Source organism: Nannospalax galili, unplaced genomic scaffold (assembly GCF_000622305.1).
Source record: "Nannospalax galili isolate Female #2095 unplaced genomic scaffold, S.galili_v1.0 scaffold475, whole genome shotgun sequence".
NCBI lineage: Eukaryota > Metazoa > Chordata > Mammalia > Rodentia > Spalacidae > Nannospalax > Nannospalax galili.
The window spans coordinates 357,400-382,097 of NW_008339435.1; the positions used below are offsets into that span (position 1 = coordinate 357,400).

Below are 24,698 nucleotides of genomic sequence, written 5' to 3' on the forward strand. Positions count from 1 at the left end.
CGAGACATCGTTTCTACCCCCCAAAAAAGTGCTTTAAAAAATAAAATATCTGTAAACCTAGGGAATGCTGTTGGAACTGAAGTTGCATATTTGTGGCACATTTTTCTTTGCAAAAGGATGTAAGTTCTTTCACTGCTTAGTGTGTACTCCTCATAAGGGAAATTCACCTTTAGAAGCATCATAGGACCTGGTTATAATGTGGTAACAAAAAGCAAGCATGCGTGCTTTTAATTGTTTACAGTCTAAGAGCTGGCACTGTTTTATAATTTATTCATTATTTTTTGTGGTGCCGGATTGATCCTGGGTCCAGGCATATGCTAGGCAAGCATTCCATCATTGAACTAAACCTCCAACCCTAGAGTGTATATATTTTATTGAACATACTCAGAGGCCTAGTGAGTGAAAGCTAGAACAAGCACACAGCTTGTTTTTGTCTTGAGGCCATTTATTTAGCTACATAACTAAAAGCTTAGGATTTCATCTTGGAAGACATAGAGGTAGGAGATTAAACTCAGCCTTATTAGGGAACTGCCCACCATGTGTCTATGTTGTCCTTGACCCCAGACAACTACAAGGAAAATTGACTGTCTTGGATTTTAAGCACTGAGTTGAAGTGGTGGTACAGGTCAGAAGAGGGGCAGTTACCCTTTGACATTCTATAGTCATAATCCAGCCTCTATGGGAGATTTGAATCTTTAGATCACACTATGTAAATTAGTCCTAAGACATCTTATACTAAGAATATGGTTTAAAGTAATTTTGGCCATTGATAGTCCTTTAACAGAAGCAAATGCATGTCCAAGTAAAACACTACTAAATTCAAAAAGAAAAGATTCTGAAAATAGGAACCAACAAAACAACAGATGACTGAATTGGACCCCCATTGACTTCGGACTGTAGAATTATTGTATATAGACTTTAAATTAGCATATTGAGAAAAACTAAAAATAAAATAATGATGGCATTATGATAGTTAACACTTTGTAGAACTTCCCTATGGAATCTTACTGTCTTCTAATACTTTATACATATTAGTTCAGTTAATTCTCACAACTCTATGAAGCTGGGACTACCCTACAGGTACATAACTAAAGCACAGAATGAGGAAGTGACATGACCGAGGTTAGTACTGGCAGAGCCGGGATTCGAGTGAGCCAGTTTTGAGTTCAGGTTTTATAAAAGACAAAATGAGGTGATGAAGCATTACCATTAGCTTTGGAGGTAAAAAGAGATTTAGAAATATATATAAATACATCTATAAATATATAACATATTAGCTGCCCAGCTAAACTTTCCATATTTGTATAACTAAAGATAAGGTTAAATGGACAAGTACAAGTTATATTAGAAAATTAGTGAATAAGAAAATAATTTGAAAAAAATAGGTTAACCAAAATAAAGAGACAAGGATGAAAGTGTGTAAAGAAGATTGGAAAATTGTAGCCGGAAGTGTTTGTTTTCCCTGCTGACCTTTTTTTTTACTCCTCTCACCATGAATGGACCTGTTCATTGAAAGCTTTTCTGCCCAGCTAAAGCTTCCATTTCATTGCCTTCCAGCTATGAGCTTTGACTATGCCAAGTTAGCAGTTTAGGTTGCCAGTGGAAATTTGTGTCACTTCTAGATCGTGCCTAAGGAGGAAAAGGATATGCCCTTTCCTTACTCTCATCTTTCTCTTGGACTGACAAGAATGTAGCATGATTGGTGAGCTATTTTTTGGCTGTTATAGAAGGCGATACTTTAAGGATGACAGAGAAGTATAAGATGTAAAAATTTGATTCTCAGATAGAACTGCCAAAGAAGCCCTAGAGTGTCTCTTCTATTTATGAGAAGGAAATAAGATCTGACTAGTGTTTAAGCCAGTATATACACTCATTATAGCAGCTTGGTCTACATCTCAATATAAAAAGAGAAGGTTTAGCAGTTGCCTAACAAGAATTCCAGATGTGAGAGATAGTCAAGTGGAGATAATCAGGAAATCAGTATAGTATTTCCCAACCTACAGAAAGACAACAATTAAAGTTAAATTCTAAGCAAGAGAAATACTAAATAGCTCAAGCAAAACAGCCAGAAGGAGAAGACAAATTACTTTTAAAAGATCTACATGATACCAGCAGCTGAGTTATTGAAAGGACACTAGAGACCAAGACAGTAGACTAGTTAACTACAGTGCACTGAAAGTAAATAGCTATTAAAGCTGAAATACCTTTCAAGATTGGTGGTAACGGAAAGTAACAAAGAAACTTCTGAAACAAAAAATGGGAGCTTGTATCAGTAATTGAATATCCCAAAGAAAAGTTCCAGAAGATAAGCTTTAGATAGAAGGAAAGTAACCCCTGATGAACAGTTCAGATGTTAATTGGAAAAGGAAAACAATGAGCCAGGTATCCAATGTAAGTTGAGAAAGAGGCAAAATAAGCTAAAGAAAAAACAAAACAAAAACAAAGCAGAAATTAGAGAGAAATCAAAATTGTTCTTACAGGGCTGAAGAGCTGGCTCAGTGGTTAAGAGCACTGGCTGTTCTTGCAGAGGACCCAGGTTCGGTTCCCAATATCCACATGGCAGCTAACAACCACCTGTAACTCCAGTTCCGGGGGGAATCCAGTGCCCTCTTCTGACCTCTGCAGGCATTGCATGACACAGGTGCACTTACATGCAGGCAGTACACTCATACACATAGAAATAAAAATAATACAAATAAAATACTAGAAAAAACAAAATTGTTCTTAGAAAAAGATCATAAAATTAACAAACTTGGTAAAATTGACTTAAAACAAGAGAAGACACAGATGATGAGAAAAGAGGCATAGATAACTAAATATGCTGCAGAGTGTTGTTGTTAGAGAGCAGGGGGCAGCCATGGAAGCACACTTCTGTAATCAGGCACTCAGGCACTGGGACAGGAATATTGCTGCAGGTTCTAGGGCAGCCTAGGCATAGCAAGACCCTATCTCAAAAACCAGAAACAATCATGAAAGCTATTGACAGTGTTTACTGAGGAAGAGGGAGACTTTTTCTTCAGTAGCCTCTGGTAAGTTCTACCTGCTCCTGTAAGTAACCCCTTACTTATGCTCATGTAAGCAGTCCTAATTAAACTTACTGGGACACACACACACACACACACACACACACACACACACACACACACACACAATAAAAACAAAGGAAAAAAAGAAAGGAGGGAGAAACACTGTATTAGTCAGGGTTCTCTACAGGAATGAAACCAATAGGATGAATATATATTACAAAGGAGATTCATTAGGTTGGCTTACGTGGTATGTAGTATGTAGTAGTATGTAGTCCAACAGTGGCTGCATACTAGAAAGACTGAGAACCTAGTAGCTGCTCAGTCCTCAAGACTAGATACCTCTGCAGACCCATTGTGGCACTGCTATTCTCTTCTGTTTTGTTTTTCTATTTTTCGGGTGTGGTGCTGGTAGAGGGGTAGGAAAGAGTAGAAGGAGATAGGAAGGAAAATTTAGTAGTTTCAATTTGAGTAGAAAATTAGGTTGACAATTCAGAGTTAACACAGATTCTGTCTTTATAAAGGAAACATACTATATTGCAATGTATTAAGAGGGCTGAATTTCTTATCTACTATAAGATCTAAAATAAAAAATGAAGAAGTAACAGCATAAATCTTACTTAGGAATATAGAGGAAAATTCTCAAGCATCTTGAGTTTAAGTAGTTGTACATTAAAGTGATATTGTGGCCGGGTGTGGTGGTGCACGCCTTTAATCCTAACACTTGGGAGGCAGAGGCAGGCAGATCTTTGTGAGGACAGCTGGAGCTACATAGTGAGTTCCAGGACAGCTGGAGCTACAGGGAGACCCTGTCTCAAAAAGACCAAAAAAAAAAAAAAAAAAGTGATATTGTGATCACTTTTTTTGTTAAAAGCCCTTTAGTAATAATTCTTAAGTGTTAACCAATCATGGGGTGTTGTTTGTTGTTGTTTTGCTTGTTTGCAGTGCTAAGGAGTAAACCCAGGCTTTTGTGCACAGTATGCAAATGCCTTTACCACCAAGTTACCTCCTAAGCCCTAAGTGTATACTGAAAAGAATAAAAAGACTGAAGGTTTTGCAGGAGACCTGAGTGTTAAGGGGTGGGGGGTGGTGGTACTGTTTACTGAAAAAGAAGATAATACATAAAGAGGGAAGAAAAAAACTTTAAATATTTAAAGTATAGAAATGAAAGGGGAACTCTCTTTATTCTGTTTATAGCAATGGACAGAACAGAAACCCAGCTATTGGCCACTACACAGAACAGAACAATGTAAAGAACTTTCTAACAATTTGGCTGCCCAGAAATGGAGTGGACTATTTTGCGAAATGCAGCTCAGAGGGCTACGTGGCTCAATCTAGAGTTGGTTTTTAGTGACTTGCTACTACAGAAAAAGTTCGTGTATTTCAGTATTCTTTTGTTAAATACTGACCTAATATTTAAAGCAGGAAAAGACAAAAATAGCTATTTGTATGTTTGCCCCATGTAAGTTAAGGGTATTATTTTCTAGGTACTCTTATCAGCATTGACTTCCCATAAAACAACAGTACTTGCTATTTGTGTTTTGCAGAATTCAGATTTAGGACTTCTCCTTGTAACTGCTGGTCTCTTCCGAATTATTCCTCATACCTTTGTTTTATGACTCTTGTAGTTGATTTTTCAGTTTCTATGTCTATTGAATAAAGAATTGTTTACTTATTTTCCTAGTGAATTTTAAAATATTTATGTGCTGGGGTGGGGTATGTTGCACTAATGTGGAGGAGTGGTGCAGATGCAATGTGTGCACATATGAAAGCCCAAGGTCAGTGTCAAGTTCTGCCTTTACTGCTCTCTACCTTATTTTGGGGTGACAAAATCTCTCACCCGGATTACTGTTTAGATGAAATTGACCAGGCATCCCTTGCCTGCGGTCTCCCCTCCTCCCCATCCTCATCCCTGACAATGCTAGGGTTCCAGGTATACACCACCGCACCCACATCATCACACCTGCCTTTTTATTTGGGTGCTGAAGCTGCAAACTTAGGTCTTATCCTTGTACAACAAGCACTTTACACACCAGGCCATGTCTTTAGCTCCTTTCCTAGGGATTTAAAAAAATTGTTAGCCTATTTTGTTGGCATTATGTTACATTTTTTTGTGTTTGTTTAGACTTGTATTTTTCCTATATATATAGAGAAATATTCATTATCATTATTATCCTTTTCCCAATCGAGAAAACTTACACAAAAACCAATCCTCAGAAAACCCAATAATTCTTTAATTTGTTGTTGATGATCAGAACCTTCATGACTCAGTCACCTCCCAAATGTCCCACCATTGATACATGGTTTTGAGGATTGTTTCCAACGTATGAGATTTGACAGACATATTCAAATCACAGCACCTTCTTACCATATATTCTGTTTTTCTGTCCTTCTATACTTTGAGTTCAGTATATTGACTCACTAACTTATTCTTCATTTAAAACATGTTTCCCCTTCTTCATCCCATCTACTGACCTTTTATGTTTATGGTCATGTTTTATAAGTCTCCAGTATGCCGTTTATACAGATATGATAACCTCAGAAGGTTATTTTATTTTATTTATTTTTTGAGACAGGGTCTCACTGTATAGCCCTAGCTGACTGGCTTGGAACTTGCTATATTGACCAGGCTACCTTCAAACTCACAGAGATTCACTGTCTCTGCCTCCTGAGTACTGGGTTTAAAGATGTGCACTACCACACCAGGCCTTCCCATGGGCTCTCTTAACTGTTTTCTTTGGGTTTTGTTACTCTTGAATTTTTTACCCCCAAAATTGTTTTCCTCTGGCCTGTGGTGGTTGTCTCATGTCCAAGAGCAGTTAGCGCCCATCTGTGCTGAGCTTGGTTAGTTTTAGCCTCTCTGGCTCATCTATAAAAATGAGGGTAACAGGAATAAAATGAGGATAGTAGGCATGTTGTGAGAATTTAAAATGTTAACACATACAAAGTTTCAAACACCATTGCTCATAGTAGGTAGGTAGCAGTCTCACAGCTAATTTCTTTTTCTTTTGTTCTGTTTTCTGTTCTGACATTTCTACCCCTTCCTTATCCAGTTCTCCTGGTAAGGTAGTATTTCCTCTGATAAACTGGAGCAGGGATTAGCAAACTTTTCCTTCAAGGAGCCAAATAAGTGTTTTGTGGTTTTAGGGGAATATGGTCTCTGATACAGAGACAATCAGCTCTCTGTATCCATAGGTTCTGCATCAATGGATTCAAGCAGCCAAGGATAAAAAATAATTCAGAAAGGAAAACTGTATATGTGTTGGAAATTGTATCTGTACCTTTTTCCCTTGTCATTTCCCAAACAACACAGTAATGTAACTACTTCTATACATTTACATTTTATTAGATGTTACAAGTAATCTAGACATGATATAAGAGTATAGAAGATATGTGTAGTTTATATGCAGATACTGTGGCATATAAGGGACTTGGACGCCTGTGGATTTTGGTTTCTATGGTGGGAATGGGGAACCAGTGTTTTGGGAACCAGTCCCCACTTGCACTTGTACATTTTCTCATCAGTTTCTCTGTATGCATTCCCTCCACAAAGTATGCTAGTCTTGAGAGGATTGGAAAGTACAAGAGAAGAGGTTTCAAGGTGAATTCTTTCAGTGAGGTAGTATCTGCATTTCATATCAAGCCAGTTGAATTTTCATTATGCTGTACTATGATGTTGTCTTAGAAAATTAAGTCTGGTCATGGTTTCTATATGCAGTCCCTCTCCCAGCAGCATGTTGTGCTTACTTGTCAGGACTTTGTTTTATTTTGTTCTGTTTTGTGGTGCTAGGGATCCAACCCAGAGCTCTTCACCCCACTTATCAGCTTTAAAGTATTCTTGATATCTGTAAATATTTAAAGATAGCAGACAATATCGTTAGGAGATGACCTTTGGTGTTCCTTACTGTTAAAAGTTTTACTCTAACATCTAAAGTTTCTCATCACAGCTTAATTTCCTTTTAATCTGTATTGTAGGTTTAATTTGCAATCTTATAGTTCTTCAGTTTACATATTTTGTAAAAACAAATTTAAGATTTATTTGCTTTGTAGATACAGCCAAGTTATGCTGTTTTGTTAGACTAGTTTTGCCAAAGGAAGAGTGAACAAAAGTTATAATTTGAACCATAATTAAAGACTCAAGATTGACTTAAAACTTATACAAGTGTCATGTTTATTCCTGTCCTCATATTTGTCAGGAAGTCTTAACCAGAGTAAGAAATTTTCTGGTACTGTGTTGGGAGTGTAGGACACAGAGATTTCCATAAAAAGGCATAGGGTTTGCTTGGAAGAGTAAAGTGGTTTTCTAACTTGGCAGTAATTGAGTTAGAACTAACTCTCTTTAGAAAGAAAATAATAACCCCAGTTATTCTTATTAACAATTTGTATGTATGTGCTTGTATGAGCTATTTTATTGTTTTACAGATGTGCTTGTATGTATGTATTTGTAGCCTGTGGCATTCATTAGGTGTAAAGAATAACTTTCTGTACATAAGTATGTAGAAAATGACTTTGTATGTACATAAGTATGGAGAAAATGTGTTAAGGAACAGAGTCCAAGTATTTTGTTGTGGCAGAATACCACAAATAAGTTGATCATCTCTGAATTCTTTCCCCAATTGCTATTGCCTTAGAAAAGCTGGAGGTATTTGGGGAATTTGAATGAGTTTGCTGTTTATGACTACCTCTTGAAAGATACATTTTTAAAATAGAGAAAGTGAATTCACATACTGCCATGGTGATAGCAATCCCCTGAGCAAGAGGCCTGGAAAAGAGGTTAAGGATAGGACCATCTTTGTCAAAGAAATGTTATCCATGTAAATGAGAAACCACCCAATACAAGTGTAGGATGCCTTGTGTCCTGCACAAACTTCTTCCACCTCACCTTTTGTTTGTTTGTTTTTTGCATATTCATGTGCTTATTTTTCAGGGCTCTGTTCTTAGATTTCTTTTCTTTTCACCGAGTATTCCTTAGTTGATTTCATCCACTGCTGTGGTTTTGATAGCTACCATCTTTCATAACAATGGCTCTAAGTCTGAACCCTGGTCCACTGCCCTTCCAAACTTGGGGTTTAAAAACAGCTATGAAATTCTGCTACATTTCCCATTTGATTATCACACTTAATTCTCTAAGAAAGCATGTTCTTTTTTCTGTTTCCTGCTTTAATTGCAGGTGTTCTATCAGCCAATTGTGTGCTCAAGCTAGATACCTAGGAGTTACTCTTCTTCCTCCTCAACAATAATCTGGTCAGTTACATAGTCCTGTCAGTTTTACCTTCAGAAAAGCCCTGTTTCCTCCTCAGCCCTCATGCTGCTGTACAGGTCTCCATCATGTCCCACCTGAAGTAGCTTCCTAACTGCCCCCTACTGTTGGTCTCCCTTTTCCTCAGTCCATTTTCTATATTACCAGTTATCTTTCCAGAACAGAAATATAACCATAATAACTTTCTTTTTAAAAAGCGCTGTTTTCTTTTTGATTACTAGATAAAATGACAGGAACCTTTGTGAGCCTAAGTCTGTCTCCAGCTTCACATTCTATGTTCTGGGGCTGGAGAGCTAACTCAGCAGTAGGGCATTTGTTGCTCTTGCAGAGGACCTGGGTTCAATTTCTAGCACCCACATGATGGCTCATAACCATCTGTAACTCCAGTTACAGGGGAGTCAATGTCCTATGCTGGACTCTACAAGTTTTCCATGAACAGGGACACTTAACATACCTGTAGGCAAAACATTCATACACATAAGATAAAAATAAAAAAAAAATAATAGACCCTATGTTCTAACCACACCAAACTATGTGGTGGGGGTGGGGTGTATGTTTAATGCTTTTGAAATTTGCTCAAGTTGTTTCCTCAGCATTAATAAACTATATTGGACTCTCCCCTGCTCTATCATTTGCCCCTAAACCCTTAATTTTGTTTCTATACTAACTTTCCCCATTTTTTTTATGTGTATGAGTGCTTTGCCTGCATATATGTTAGTGCACCTGTGTCATGCAGTGTCTGTGGAGGCCAGAAGAAGGTATCAGGTCCTCAGAAACTAGAGTTATGAACAGTTGTTAGCCACAATGTGGGTACTTGAAACTGAACCCCAGTCCTCTTCAAGAACAGCCAGTGGTCTTAACCACTAAGCCATCTCTCTAGCCCCTGGGAGATAATTTGTAAATGTTGGCAGAATCACCCCTGCCAACTTGTCAGCTGTATCGTAGACTAGTTTAGTCTCATGGTGTAACTAACTGGTATTCTCAGAAAATATCCCATTGAACATAAATCATATCTGTTGAGCCATAATCTGCATACAATAAAGCTAACCTATTTTAAATGTTCTCTTTATAAATTTTTTTTGGTCTTTTTTTTTTTTTTTTGAGACAGGGTCTCCCTGTAGCCCCAGCTGGCCTGGAACTCGCTATGTAGACCAGGCTGGCCTTGAACTCACAGAGCTCTGCCTGCCTCTGCCTCCCAAGTGCTGGGATTAAAGGCGTGCACCACCACACCCGGCATTCTTTATAAATTTTGATACGTGTATATACCTATGCAGTATATACCACTGCAAAAAGATTTTTTTCCTCTATCACCCTAAAAGAGGCTTTATGCTCCTGTTAGTCATCATCTGTTTTCTTAGATTGGCAAGTAATTGTATGTATTTGGGAGGTATGATGTGATATTTTGGTATATTTATACATTGTAGAATAATTAAATCCAACTAATTAATATATTCAGACTTTTTTGAAGGCTTTAATTTCTGAGAGACACATTTTGAAGTTTGAAGACCTACATTCTAGATTTCATTGCCTGATGCCTTACTATTGAATGAGATACGTGAATTGAGAGGCTTGAATCCAAGTCCATTTCCTTAGGCCTTCACTGCTGAATACTCAGGGCAGGAGATTCCCCACATCAGGCTTGTACTCTGCTACTCTGTTTCTGCAGAAAGGAAGTACTTACTTACCTATGCCACAGACACCATGGCACTACCTTGGGCACCACACCGTATCATAGTCCCCGGGAAGAGATTCTGAAGCTTTATCTGGCAGGAGCGCAAACTTCCCAGGGAGGCAGGGGTGTTCTCACAGAACTTCCTCTTTTTTTTATTTATGTCAAAGATATAAATTACCAGAGATTTGGCAGGGATTGTGTTTTAAAAACAAATACAAATTTTATTTTTCAGGAACACAGACTTTTTTTTTTTTTTTTGAGACTGGGTCTTATGTAGCTAAAAATGTCCTTAGACTCTTCATTCCCTTTTCTACTCCCAAGAGCTGAGATGACAGGCATGTGCCATCATACAGAAATACAAATTTCCTAACTCTGTTCAATTGTGTTTCTATCTAAACTTCTGTTGTTTGAAGCACAGTTTCATTACGTAGCCCAGACTGTCTCAAACCTTATCCTCCTGCCTTAGTCTTTGAGTGTTAGTGTAACACCAGCCCCCTCTGGTGACTTGGAATATTTTTTTTCCTCTCTTTGACAGCTTTCCAGGAACTCAGTTATTATGCTTTACTCTGATTTTCTTTGTGTTTATACTACCTGAAGAAGGCTTGTTGAGTGAATTTCTTAGATCTGTGGGTGGATAGTTTTTTATCACATTGGGAGACTGTCATCATCATTTCTTCTGATAGTAAGCTACCTTCCAGTTAAACATATTAGACTGCCTGATAGCTTGATATTGTCCTATGGTTCTATTCTTTTATTTTTCCTGCCTCTCATTTTTTCAGCCTTCCTTCTTCCCCTTCCCCCTTTCATCTTCATCAGCTTTCATTGATTTATTGAGATGGGATCTCACTAAGTTGCTAGACTGACTCTTGAACTCTGTCCTTTGACTTTAGCCTCCTGAGTAACTGGGGTTAGACCCAACGCTACCACATCCAGCTTCTGGAGTTGTTTTAATAAATACATTTCACCCTAATTTCAGGGCATTCTACCAAAGTGTAAAATGCCTAAGGCTTCTGGTGAATGTCTGGTGTCTGATGAAGAAAGAACCTCATTTCCTAGCACTGTATGAACATGGCGAGATTTGCAGCTTATAGGTCTCTATTCTTTGCTTTATCTCATGGAGTTTAAGTCCATATACTATTGGTCACAGACGCTATAGATTTCTGGAATTTTCTATGCATAGCTTCCTTTTTTTTTTGTTTATTCCAAAGCTCTGCTTGAATTCTTTCTTCCTGTACCACAACCTGAAAAGTGTCTTTAGGCAGAAAGCCAGAACATGGAAGTCTTATTTCACTCTTTTCTCTTTTTCTGTCTCTCAGAAATCACAGCCCTACATTATTTATTATCTAGTATGTAAAATAATCCCGCCCCCTTAGTGTTAGAAGTTTAGAAAAGTCTCACCTTTGTTACTCCATAATGACCATTGGAAATTATTTCCTGGCTTTTCACTTTGTAAGATAATCATGGAGATTTTTCTTTTTAAATTTAGATTCTATTTATTTTCTATAGAACTTCAGGCCTAGTGGAGCACATTACTGGTTTCTGGCAGTGCAGGTGGACAGTGCCATCTTGTCTATTGTCTATATCCTAACAATTTTCAGGCAGACATTTTAACAGCTCAACTCTAGTGTAACAAAGAATAAAATAGTACAGAATTGTTATGCAGCATTTTAGATGAGTAAAATAGCATGCACATGATATATTTTTTTAAATTTTTACAAAAACTTTATTGAGAATTTCATACATGCATATATAAGGTGTTTTGATCAAATCCATGCCCACTCCCTCCCCTCCAACTTCTCCCATATATCCCCATCACTTTTCCCTGCACAAAAAAAAAAAGAAGAGCTCCCAAGTACTTTTGACATTTGGATATTTTTGGCCTTTGGAACAGAGTATGTTACTAACAGGCCCAAGGACATTTTGACTTTTAGCCGAGAAACTGGCTACATTTCTTTGGGGTCTTTTTACCCTAACTGCCTAGCCAGTTCCTACCTCCTATTCTTATCATGCCATCCTCTGAAGGGCTTACTCAAATTGCCAGTAGGGAGTAGGGACACTGACCGCTCTGGCTTCCATGCTGAACAGGGACACAGGGTGAGGCAATTGGAGTACCTCTTCAGTGGGTCTATCTAAAAGACTCCCAAATTGCATAACTCTTGTCTCTAAGGGGAGAAGAAAGTCCTTGAATCATGAATGGGAGAGCTTGCACATTATATTAAAGCTCATGAGCAAATATTCCAAGAAAGTATATTGATGGTTTAAATTATAGCTTTACAAATAGTTAGGCTCATGATTATAGTTACAAGTGCTGGGGTTTTTTGTTGTTGTTGTTGTTGTTGTTGTTGTTGTTGTTGTTTTTGGTCTTTTTGAGACAGAGTCTCCCTGTAGCTCCATCTGCCTGGAACTCACTCTGTAGACCAGGCTGGCCTCAAACTCACAGAGGATCCACCTCCCTCTGCCTCCCAAGTGCTGGGATTAAAGACATGCGCCACCATACCCTGCATAATGCTCGTTTTAATATCCCATTTTCCGACAGCTCTTCAAAATAAAAAAGCTAATGATTGAAACCTAGTCAGAGATTATATAATCTTCAGCAAAATTCAGTAGTCCTATAAGCCATTGTTAAAATCTATATGATTTTTTGCTGTGTAGTGTCTGCTGTCCACTTGATAAAGTCAAGGGAAAAAATTAAAAAGCAAAACCTATACTTGATATGATGCTGCATTCTTAGGCTATTCTTGTAGGTGTATTAAATTTTTCTCTTCATTTTTGTTTTTCAGATCGTCAGTATTTAAACAGAGCACATCATGCGTGAGTACAAGCTAGTGGTCCTTGGTTCAGGCGGCGTAGGGAAGTCTGCTCTGGTAAGTTAGCCACCCAGCTGTAACTGATCAGTTTAACACGTGCAGAATGATGACATTTGCTTGCTTTCATACTTCAAGTTACTAAAGAGAACAGGTCTCATTATTCTTTATGAACTCCATATCTGGCCCACACAGACAAGGAATCATTCAGTAGCTTTATATTGGTCGTTCACTTATTTCTTTATTTACTAACTATTGGCTACCTTATTTGTCAAGCACCAGCATTTGTGATTCAAAGTAGAACATGCTTTCTCTCATTTTCAAGGAAGTTGACATTCCATTGAACAAAAGTATTTATTACAGATTCTAGCGTAGTACATTCTCCTTTGCCTCAACCCCAAGCTTGTATAGAAGTTATTTTTTGCATGTATACTGAATTCATTCTATATGTAATTATGAAGCTTCTACCATGCCAGACTCTGGGGTCACAACAGTGAACAGAACAACCTCTCATGGAGCCTACAGTACGACAGAGGAGGAGCTAGAATAAGCACACTTAAATAGAGAATCACTTGATTCTATTGTGAGAGAGATTCTGAAAGAAAAATTCAGATTGTTAAGGGAGAGACCATTTCAAGTTAGCTTAGACAAATGTAAGAAAGGCCAGAATAGCTAGGAAGAGTGAGCAGGGTAGTGGGGCAGTAATGAGTAGCAGGAAGTAAGCAAACAGAAAGCTTGGAAGTCATGTGGAAGAACAGTGAGCAGGCATGAGGGTAAGGTTTTTAAAGGGGACAGGAAACAGGTGAATGGGATCTGTGGGGTTTTATTTTATTTTATTTTTACTTTATGTGTTTGAGTGTATTGCCTACATATATGTGAGTGCATCATGCCGTGCAGTGCCTAGGAGGTCAGAAGAGGGGATCAGATTCCCCTGGAACTGCAGTTAAAGATGGTTCATAGCTGCCATGTGGGTGCTGGGCCTTGAACCCGGGTCCTCTGCAAGAGCAGTTAGTACTCTTAACTGGTGAGCCATCTCTCCAGCCCCTGGGAGCTGTGTTTTAATTACTAAACTTCTGTTGTTCTTTGTTATTTAGAAGATGGGAGAAAATTGGGAGCTAATTAACTAATAGATGATTGTTTATGAGTGCTTGCATTAGGGCCATGGTAGTGAAGAAGATACTTGTAGATGTTTAAGGAATAGGAGAGATGGTTCAGTGGTTAAGAGCACTGGTTGTTCATACAGAGGACCCAGGTTCAATTCTCAGCACCCACATGGCAGCTAACAACTGTCTTAATCCCAGTTCCAGGGGTTACCTCTTTGGACCTCTGGGGGCAGTGCACAACATGGGTGTACTTATATACATGCAGGCAATACATTCATACACATAAACAAAATAATAAAACATCTTTTTAAAAAATATTAAATAAGTAGAATTAAAATCACTTAGTGCTGGAGTGGAATAGAAATTAAGAAGGAAAGATGTTCAAGTAAAATATATCAAATGGATCTTCAGGGTAAGAGTTTAAAAGAGAGGCTTGTGATGCAATTTTAGGTACCTTGACTATATTGATCATATTTAATTTCATGAGAATTACATTGTTAGACTGTTAGGAATTTAAATTCACACTTCTGTGGGAATGATGTTTCAAATTCATGTAATTTGGAGAGGGTTTTTTAGAGACAGGGTCTCACTGTTAGCCCAAGCCAACCTTGAACTTGTAATCCCTCCTACTTTAGCTTCCCAAGTGCTGGAATTACAAGCATGTACCAGCACACTCGGTTTTTCATGTAACTTTCAATTCAGGAATTCCCTTTCTAGAAATGTATCCCAAATATAAGTTCACTTATACAAAATGGTCCCTTAAAGGTGTTCATGCAACATTCTTTATAATCACAAGAATTTTGAAACCTAAATGCCTATCAGTAGGAACTGGAACTAGTTAAGTAAATCTTAACACATAGAGTGGAATACTGTACAAAAGAATGAAATAGCTCTGTATTATTGACCTAATGATATCTAAGCTATATCAGAGAGAGAAGAAAGGTACCAGAGTGGACTACCATTTGTTTTATTTTTTGAAAAGATAGATGCTGAAGAGAGATACTTATAAAATATATGATTTGTTATGTAACCTACATATATCATCAGTTACTTTTTTTTGGGGGGGGGCGCTTTTTGAGACAGGGTCTCCCTGTAGCCCCAGCTGGTCTGGAACTCACTATGTATACCAGGCTGGCCTGGAATTCACAGAAATCCACCTGCCTCTGCCTCCTGAGTGCTGGGATTAAAAGCACTCTTCTTCATGCCCTGCTAGAAGAAGATATCTTGTACTGTTTGAATGTGAAGAGGTATCTACTTGAATACTCAGAACTCAAGGAAGAAAGAGAAATAATGTAGGGAGGTAGTTGAACCTCATAAAAGAAGCAGCTTTGATATGACGATGGTGCCATAACCATATTGGGTACAGTTTAAAGAGTAAATGAGAGCTGAGGAAATGGAGCTACCATGTAGACAGTTAAGGAAATGTGGTCATGAGAGAGAGCAGAGAAATGAACAGAAACTGGAGGGGTTATGGAATTAAGAGTTTTTCCATTTTGTTTGGAAATTGAAAGTACTAGAGCAGTAATCTAGTATAGGAAAGTAAAGGCATAGGAGGGAGAAGAAGGAGCAGATCCAGTATGGAAGAGAAAGGAATAAAATTAAAATTGATATGAATGAGATGTCCTTGAGAATTTGAGAGATGAAAGTCAGAGACATAATGAAAGATTACTCTTAGTAAAAAGAAGTGGTGAGTATGAGGTTGTTTTTTATTTTACAGGTACCTGGCTTATTGGGAGGTGCTTGGGTTTTCATGCCTTTTGCAGCTACGCTCTTGGAGTAGCTTATGTTCTATACCCCTTAGAAAACACCAATATAAATTTATAAGACCAGGATAGTACATCTTAGTAGGACTAAGACCTCATGCCCTAGACCATAGTTTGAGACCCTCTTCTCTAGTCTAAAGCCTAATAGAAAGTCATATCAGACTTTTTCCTATCTAAATTATGTCATAATAAAAAGATAAGGTGATTAAATCCTATAAAAGTTAGGATTAAAAGACTGTAAGCCTGAGGAGATGGCTCAGTGGGTAAGAGCTTTTGCTATGCATGCATGAGGACCTGAGTGCGAATCCCCAGCACCACATGAAAACCTGGGCATGGACACGGACACATCTATAAACCCAGTGCTGCCATGGAGCAGGTGGCAGGGCACAAGGGGTATAGGCAAGGGGAGGATTTCTGGGACTTGCTGGTTGCCAGCCTACTTCCAACTTTGGTGAAAGACCTTTGCTAGAAGGACTAAGGCAAAGAATGATAGACTAGGAACACTTGATACCCTCCTCTGGCCTGCACACACACACACAAAAGACGGGTATATAGCTCAGTAGTAGAATATTTGCCTAGTATGCCTGAAGTCCTGGATTATATCCCCAACACAGGGAGACAAGAGAGGAGGGAGGGAAGAAATGATGATTAAAGTTCTTGTTGTGATTATAGCCTGAATTTTTTTGAATAATAAGGCCTTAGTAAGAGAAATGTTTACTATACTCAAGTTAATGTTTAACTCAAGTTAAAAGTATATGAAGTATTCCCTTGAGTAATTTTAGTATAGATTACCTTGGTTCACATTTTTACCTTTGCTTATTAGGCAGTGATATTCTGACCCTGTTTTAAAGCCATCTAGGAAATATCTCAGTACTGTCATCTGTTCTTGTCATTTATTGAATAATGAAATGCATTCTTTGTGGTATGCACACAGATGCCTTACAGATAAAAGAACAATATATGCAAGGGATATGTTCCAAGGCCTTCAGTGGATTCCTGAAACCATTTGTAGTACTGCACCCAGTCTGTGTTAGAACACATTGCCTGGTCTTTTTTTCTGGAATTACTTATAAGTTCCCTCTTATCTGTGACTAGGTAGTATTTATCAGTGGAAAAAGTAAGACTTAAGAATCAGAAAGATGATATATTCGAAGCTCAACTGGCAAATGAGAAAAGATTTCTGGGGTAAAAGTTAAACTTAAATGTGATTATAAATTAAAAGCAATCTGTGCCTGAAACAAAAGGTATTCAGTAAATTTAAATTCCCTGATCTCCTTTTCCTTCAAAATTAAAAAATATAAAAATTAGAACCTTTGTGTCTCTCCTTTGAGAGCATAGGATAAAAGTTACTGTACACACACAAAGAGACAAGTTGAATATGGATGGTTTTTTATTTTTTAATATGCTAGATATCTGTATCTCTACTTTAACACTTCATGTGACATTGTTTAGCAGTGTAGTAGAAGTGTCAGTAAGCTTTTAGCATGGCCACCTTTTTTTGCAATAAGTGCTTTCTTAGTTATATATGCATCCTTATTGTAAAATGATTTACATTCATTTTCCAGAGTTTTAACATTTCAATTATTCTTTAAAACTTTGTGACTTTAAGTAACAAACTAAGTCCTTAACTCTGGTTTGTTTGTTTTTTCTCCTCCCAGACAGTTCAGTTTGTTCAGGGAATTTTTGTTGAAAAATATGACCCAACGATAGAAGACTCCTACAGGAAGGTAAGATGTGAAATTCTGTTCGCATACTTATGAGTAGTCCTTACAGCTTTCAGACTTGATCTGTGGAATTGCTTTTTTAGATAGTTTTGAGAAAAGATAGAAATGTGCTGTGTCTGTTTATAGAAGTTTCACTTACACACAACATTCCTCAAAATACTGCTTAGATACAAAAGTATAGAGAGCTCTGTGTTCTGCTGGTGGTTAATAATTTGTTCTTTAATGTATCCATTTTCCTGGTGAGAAATTTTAATAGAAAAATACTTCATATGAGGGACTGAAGAGTTGGCTCAGGGGTTAAGAGCACTGACTGCTCTTGCAGAGAACTTGGCTTTGATTCCTAGCACCCATATGGTGGGTAACAGCCATCCTAACTCCACTTCCAGGGGATCTGACACCCTCTTCTGACTTCTGCAGGCATAGCATGACATGTGTGCACTTACACACATGCAGGCAATATACTCACATGAAAAAAATATATATATACATATATCGACATATAAAGTATTTTTTAAAATACTATCTATAAATAATGGGCATATTTTCAACTCTTTGTTAACAAGAATTAAGATTACTTACATGATTAAAGCTATCGAGTGAGTAAATGTGCTTATCTGTTAAGGCCAGGTGTGATGGTACACACCTTTGCCTCAGCATCAGGAGGCAGAGACAGGTGAATCTCTATGAGTTGGAGTCTAGCCTGGTCTGCATAAGTTCCAGGCCAGCCAGCTCTTTAGACTATCAAAATTTTTTAGACTGTGTATGTGATAAAATGGGAATGCCTGTCATGTACATCTCAAACCCCGCAGAACATATATCAAAAGCCGGCTATAATATAAACTCTGGGCCTTTGGTCATAACAGTGTATCAGTGCAGTTTCATCAGTTGTGACAAATGTCCAGTCTCCAGCAGGATGTTGATAAAAGGGAAGCTCTGCATGGTATACACAGGAAGAATATGGGAAATCTCTACTTTTCCCTCAATTTTGTGGTAAGACTAAAATGGCTCTTTAAAAAGAATTTTTTCATGATTTTATTTTCCAAGTATCCTTTGGGGGGTGAGGTATTATAAGGGACTCTAAAGGCAGCCCAGGTTATCCCTCCACTTCCTGCTTTGTTAAGATCTTTTTGTCAGAATCTTTGATAGTGCTATAACTTTTGTTAAATTAAGCTTTTCAGGGAGTATGCGTGAACAGTTTCATTCTCTTCCAAGTTGTATTACAGTTTTGCTCTACATACCTGCAAAGCTATAGGCTTAATGCATTATTTCCTGAACAGATTCTGCTACAGGTTTCTCTGCCTGGTACTGTTTGCTCCATGCCGGGTGGGGTAACAAGTTTGCAGCCCCCAGTAGAGGCACTTTCTTATCAATCACTGTCTGATTGGAAGGCAAAATGAAAAGACCTGTAGGGAATCTGCCTGACAGGCAGGGTTCAAGAGCCAGTAGAGCAATATGTTTATTTTTAGAGGACAGGATTGCTCTACTGAAATGTACCTCAAATAAATTGCAGTTAAGTCTTTAACCACAAAGCAAAATCTAGAATGCTGAGGAACTAATTTTCTTAATCCCTTCTATATTAAAGTTTTCCACACAGTGGATAGTTGATACTTTCTTTCAGCCAGTCATCTTTTACAAGACAGTGGGAAAATGGAGTTCAGTGTATTAAATTTCATCGTTTACACAGTTTTTCTAAAGAGCCCTTAAAATCTTAAGGGATGTGTGAGCTCAGTGCTATTTAGTTTAACACTTAATTTTCCTTATGTTCTACTATATGTTAACAAAATTTTAACAACTTACATATAATAAGTTGGCAAATTTTTCTGTTCCTCAAAATTGTTTTGTATATCTTATGACCCATTTATATGGTACAGTGAAGCCCAGTCTCTTGTTTTATTTTGTTTGAGATAGGGTTTCTCCATGTATCCCATGATGGCCTTAAACTGAGATCTTCCAACCTCAGCTTCCCTAGTACTGAGATTATAGGCATGCACTACCACATCTGACTTGAGGTCTTTAATTGTTTGCTTTCCACAAAGGTAATATAAATGTGCATATTATGTGCATTTTTTCTGTTAGAACTGTATCTGCTGTTTTTCTTAAATTAAAAAATCTGTCCATTTTCCTTATAGTTTTAGAGTATGCTTGAAAACACCTGTTCTTTATTGTGAATCCAAGTGGAAAAACACTTTGTAGTTGGGATGAAGAGGGGGAAGGAAAACGGAATGACATTTTGATGTTACTTTTTCCTTTTTTCTTCTTTTTGCCCCCACAGCAAGTTGAAGTAGATTGTCAACAGTGTATGCTGGAAATTCTGGATACAGCAGGGACAGTAAGGATTTTCTTTTTTTTCCTTTAACAAATTTTAATTTGTGAGGAGATTTTGCCAACCAAATAATTTTCTGTGTAAAAATGACCCTTCTGATGTTTTTCTATAATTTTGTAAATATAAGACTTCTTAATTTTTCATAGGTTTATGAAATTGTTTTGTAATGTGCTTAATGCCTATATATCATGACTGAATTGTATATTGAATTAAACTGCATAATCTCAGATGTGTTTTGGTGGGGGAGGACTTTTTATATTGAAGTAAGATATGTGCTGTAAGTACTTTTAAAAAAGGTCTTTAAGCCGGGCATGGTGGCGCATGCCTTTAATCCCAGCACTTGGGAGGCAGAGGCAGGCAGATCTCTGTGAGTTCAAGGCCAGCCTGGTCTACATAGTGAGTTCCAGGACAGCTGGAGCTACAGGGAGACCCTGTCTCAAAAAAAACAAAAAACAACAAAAAAAAGTATTTAAATTCAGAATATTGTTCAAGTTTAGATGTTTCCTTGTCTCACCTCACCTCCTTTACACACTAGCTGATTCCTACAGCGTCTCAAATGCTTTCTACTTGGGCCCTGTCCATTTATTCCCTTAGCTTGGGGCTCTCTCCACATACTCGTAGGAGAGATCCTCCTTCCTGCCCTCCTAGCATCCATGAGTTGTTCCCTACCCCCTCCATTAGAATATAATCTTCTGCTCTCACTCCAAAGAAACTCCTCCTCTGCTTTAGTTCTCTCTGTAGCATTGTCATCTGGTCTACTTCTGACTTGTTTTTCTTTCATGTACATTCCCCAGGAGATTTTTGTTTCTCCTACCCGCCAGCCTATCTCTAGTGCTACTGCAGCAGTTGAGCGCATGAGTCTTGTAGAATGTCCTTAGGACAGAAGTTAGCACTCTCAGAGAACACCAACCTCAGCAGTACTGTCAGGGCTGTTCTTAGATTGAATTTTCAAAACTTGAGTTGCCTGTTTGTGTTTACTCTTTTTAATTAATAAGTAGCAAAGATCATAATCTCAAGAGAAAGTGGTAGGAGTACTAGTGCTAGAATTTCTAACAAAAGTTTATAAATGAAAAATCCAGGAAAAAAAAAAACCCTCATGATTTTTGTGTGCCTAAGTTCTAGGCACTCAGAAGACTAAAATAGAACTAAGGCTAGGGACTGGCTCCTTGGAATACACATTGAGTGCATCAGCCAGGAGGGACAACTGGAACTATTTTAGATAGAGTCAACAAAATAGAGGTAGTGACAGTGGAGTTAGCAAGACAAAGTTGCAGAAAGCTTGCAGAACCTTGTGCATTAAGGTCTTATGTTCAGTGCACCCAGAGATAGGAGGATCCAAAATTTGTACTGACAAAATTCCTAACGTAGTACATTTTTAATATCCTGCTGTATGTGCCTTCTTAATGCTATATATAAAATACAAAGCCTTTTTAGATAGAGTATGTTCTATATTGTTGCTTATAGTTATAACATAGAGTACTGATTTCTCCAGATACGAGAAAATGGGTTTCAAGGGGCCTGGAGAGATGGCTGAGTGGTTAAGAGCACTGACTGCTCTTGCAGAAGACTGGTTCAGTTTGCAGCACCACATGGGAGCTTAACACTGTCCGTAACTCCAGGTCCAGGGGATTCTGCTGCCCTTTCTGACCTCTGTAGGCATTGTATGACACAGGTACACTTACATACATGCAGGCAATACACTCATACACAGAAAATAAAAATAAAAATTTTTTTAAAAAAGAGAAAATGGGTTTCATGTCAAAAAGAAATAATTTTAGTTTTGTGGCTTTAGCGCCATAGCCAGATGTTAACCATTAATGTGTCTGAGGAGACAGTCACTGTGCTGTTCTCATATCTTTTCTAAGAATTTGAAATGGCAGAGATCTGGGGGATAAAAGTACATTAAAAAGCTCCTTTTAAAAAAGTCTGATCCAAAAAAAAGAAAATAGTCTGGTCTAGAGTTGGGAATGTAGTGATTGTTAAGATGATAAAGTGTCAGTGGAGAGATACTTGAGACTGACTATGCTGGGTGACACAGCTCAGTACTGGATTTGTATCTTTGATTGTTTCTACTTGGGTGGTGGTTATATTATAAAATTCCAAACAAAATCAGTTAAGTGTATTAAAAAGGAATTACTACATTTCTTCTAAATCACACAGAAACAAATGGAGGTGGCTAGGTATTCCTACATTGCTTCTAGTCACTTGTGTTACCAAACATGAACTTTTACCTCAGAGTTGCTAGAAACTATGTAAGATGTTTTATGATAGCATGTAGTGAAAGAATCAAGAGTAGGTCCTTACTTGAGGTTATTCTGTTTAAAATGATTCCAGTATACATTAAAAAAATGTATATACTTAAAATTTTTTTGAAATTTTTTTATAGGAGCAATTTACAGCAATGAGGGATTTGTATATGAAGAATGGCCAAGGGTTTGCACTAGTATATTCAATTACAGCTCAGTCTACGTTTAATGACTTGCAAGACTTGAGAGAACAGATTTTGCGGGTTAAAGACACAGAAGATGTAAGTATTTTTCTCTCGGTAGGACACACTACCCTCTCTCAGAAGCCAAATAACGTGCTTACTCATCAGTAGAAGGTTTGGAAGATATCTACCACATGTCAAAAAGAACCCCTGAAAATGAATTTTAACTTTCAGAATTAATGCGAATTATGCTGAGATGTTTAGGAAGTGAGGACATGTATGGTAAAGTTCACACTCTGCTGTAAGAAGTCAGCTACTTCACAGAAGAACTGAGACTCAAGTCGAGCTTTAATATCAGTAGTGCTCAGAGAACGTTAAGAATCGTAATGGTTTATTCTCTTATTTCTAAAACTCTATTATATAGATTTTGGTTTAGTTTGATTTTCACTATGTAGCCCAGGCTAGCCTTGGGCACTTAGTCTTCCTGTCTCAGCCTTCTAAGGACTGGGATTTTAAGCATGCACCACCATAAATAGCATTTTGTTGGTAGTATACACCTTCTTCTCTTTTTGTAAAAACAAAATTTTACATGTTTAACTCAGTTTGGGATTATGGTGAATTCCTTTTGAGTTATATAAATTAGAATAGAAATTTTCAGTTGTACCTTTCTGGTTTTGTGTTTTCTCTCTATTAATAGGAGCATAATCATGTGCTCAGGACCCTAACCTTGATAGCAGTGCAGGTGGGAGGAATTTACACTGTATGACTCATGACTACCTTAACCTAATGAATAGTTTTCTTCCTTCCTATGTCTAATTTATCCAGAAAAGTTCTGTTTCATAGACTGTTATGTGCAGATCACTGAGTTCTGGCAATGTTAATCCCTGTATCTCATGTAATAAAAGAGAAAAGATGGAATTGAATAGGCCTAGTATTTTTAATCTTACCCATGACAATTACTTATTTTAGGCAGAAGGTCTACTGTGTCTCTGATATTTTATATCATACCATTGCCTCATAAGCACATGACTTTGTTCTCTGGACTCCTTTTCACTGAGGAAGTTAACACGTTAGCTGTATGTTTACTGGAAGTAGGTGTGTTAGATATAGCCATGCACCTGTGATAGAGGAAAAGGAGAAACCTAGCTGGCTGCTTTATTTTTATTCTTAACTGTCCTTTACTGTGTCACTGAAATGGTCTTCAAGTCTAAATGTTAAGTGCGGAAGTAGAAGCTACTGAGAATGTTGGTCTTGTCACTATTCTTGGCATTTATTAGACCTCTGAAGTGGAGCCTTTAAAGCACTTAAGGCTAGTGTATCCATTCTTCTCTGTATTGCAGGAAGCTCCTTTTCCTCAGGTTTTTCCACTTGGAATTCAATAGTAGTCCACATAAGAATTTTGGGATCATATTCTTAAAATAATTTGGTATATGAATCTCATAGGATCTCATCCTTAATTTTGGGTCTTTTTCCCCTCCTTCCGTTCTCCCCTAACCCAAACAGTCACACACACAGTACCTTTTCTTAGGTACTTCATGACACATACCATACGAATATGTTCCAGTTGGTAGCAGGTGATTGCTGAGTAGTGAGTGCGTTGTTGATTTTGTTTTTTCCTTCCCACAGGTTCCAATGATTTTGGTTGGCAATAAATGTGACCTGGAAGATGAGCGAGTGGTTGGCAAAGAACAAGGCCAGAATTTAGCAAGACAGTGGTGTAACTGTGCCTTTCTAGAATCTTCTGCAAAGTCAAAGATCAATGTTAATGAGGTAACCTACAACTGCTGGACAGCAAGTCAAGGGCCTGTTTTGTTTCCTTTGCCTTAATTTTTAAAGAGAAAAATTTTTAAAGAGAAAAATTATAGTAATCTTTATTACTTTATAGAATACACTGATTTCTAGATACCATATTCCTTAGCTCGTATAAGATCACTCTGATTGTTGTAATAAGGACACTTAATTTTACCTTATTGTCAAAGATTATAAAGTCCTGCTAAGCCCTTTAAGTGATATCTAGAAGTAGCATGTGAAAATTGTCACAACACCTTGCTGCTATAGCATCCTTATCCAGATGAATATAAATAGGCAGTGAAGTCCAGTAGGAAAATACAAAAACCAAAATAACTGATATAATGAACTTAGCTTCAAAGACTTTAGTCTCAGGGTCTTGCCTTATTTTCGAAGCATGCCTGAAAGTGGGGAGTCTGTGTGAGAATGGACATGTAATTCAAACAGCTCAGTTCTTTCGGGCTGATAGTCCAGAGACACAAGGCTGAGTTAAGCAGTCCATCATCCTAAGAAATTAACTGTGGGCCGGAATGCCCACATGCCTGGTATAAGCCACATGCTTGGGTATAAAGGGCCAGTAGCTTGACTGGGCCCCTAAAAAAATTATCGCGGTTCCCAGCTACCCCCAGTCAAACAAAACCTGAGGTAACATTTGCTTTTGTAGCTTTACCAGAAGCCTCTAAAAAAGAGAATAAAGGGGGGGGGGGGGGAGGGGGGGGCAGAGCCAGCCTGTTTCCCTTTCTCTTGCCTTTGTGTCTGCTGCTTGTAGCATCCCCGGTAATTGGCAAAAAATGAAGGGAAGGGTGCATT

General features: G+C 37.8%; 1 protein-coding gene across 3 annotated transcripts in view; it reads left to right on the forward strand.

The window, feature by feature from the left end:
• Rap1a (RAP1A, member of RAS oncogene family) overlaps positions 1 to 24,698 on the forward strand; it is an 85,628-nt gene that overhangs the window by 52,585 nt on the left and 8,345 nt on the right. For 2 of the 3 annotated variants that reach the window (XM_008833952.1, XM_008833951.3), the window contains exons 2-6: positions 12,736 to 12,819; positions 17,284 to 17,352; positions 19,622 to 19,678; positions 22,059 to 22,199; positions 23,727 to 23,870. In XM_008833952.1, the coding sequence (XP_008832174.1) occupies positions 12,763 to 12,819; positions 17,284 to 17,352; positions 19,622 to 19,678; positions 22,059 to 22,199; positions 23,727 to 23,870 (468 nt within the window). In that variant the 5' untranslated portion in view covers positions 12,736 to 12,762. The remainder of the gene's footprint in view (positions 1 to 12,735; positions 12,820 to 17,283; positions 17,353 to 19,621; positions 19,679 to 22,058; positions 22,200 to 23,726; positions 23,871 to 24,698) is intronic. The other variant, XM_029563980.1, reaches the window with a different exon arrangement.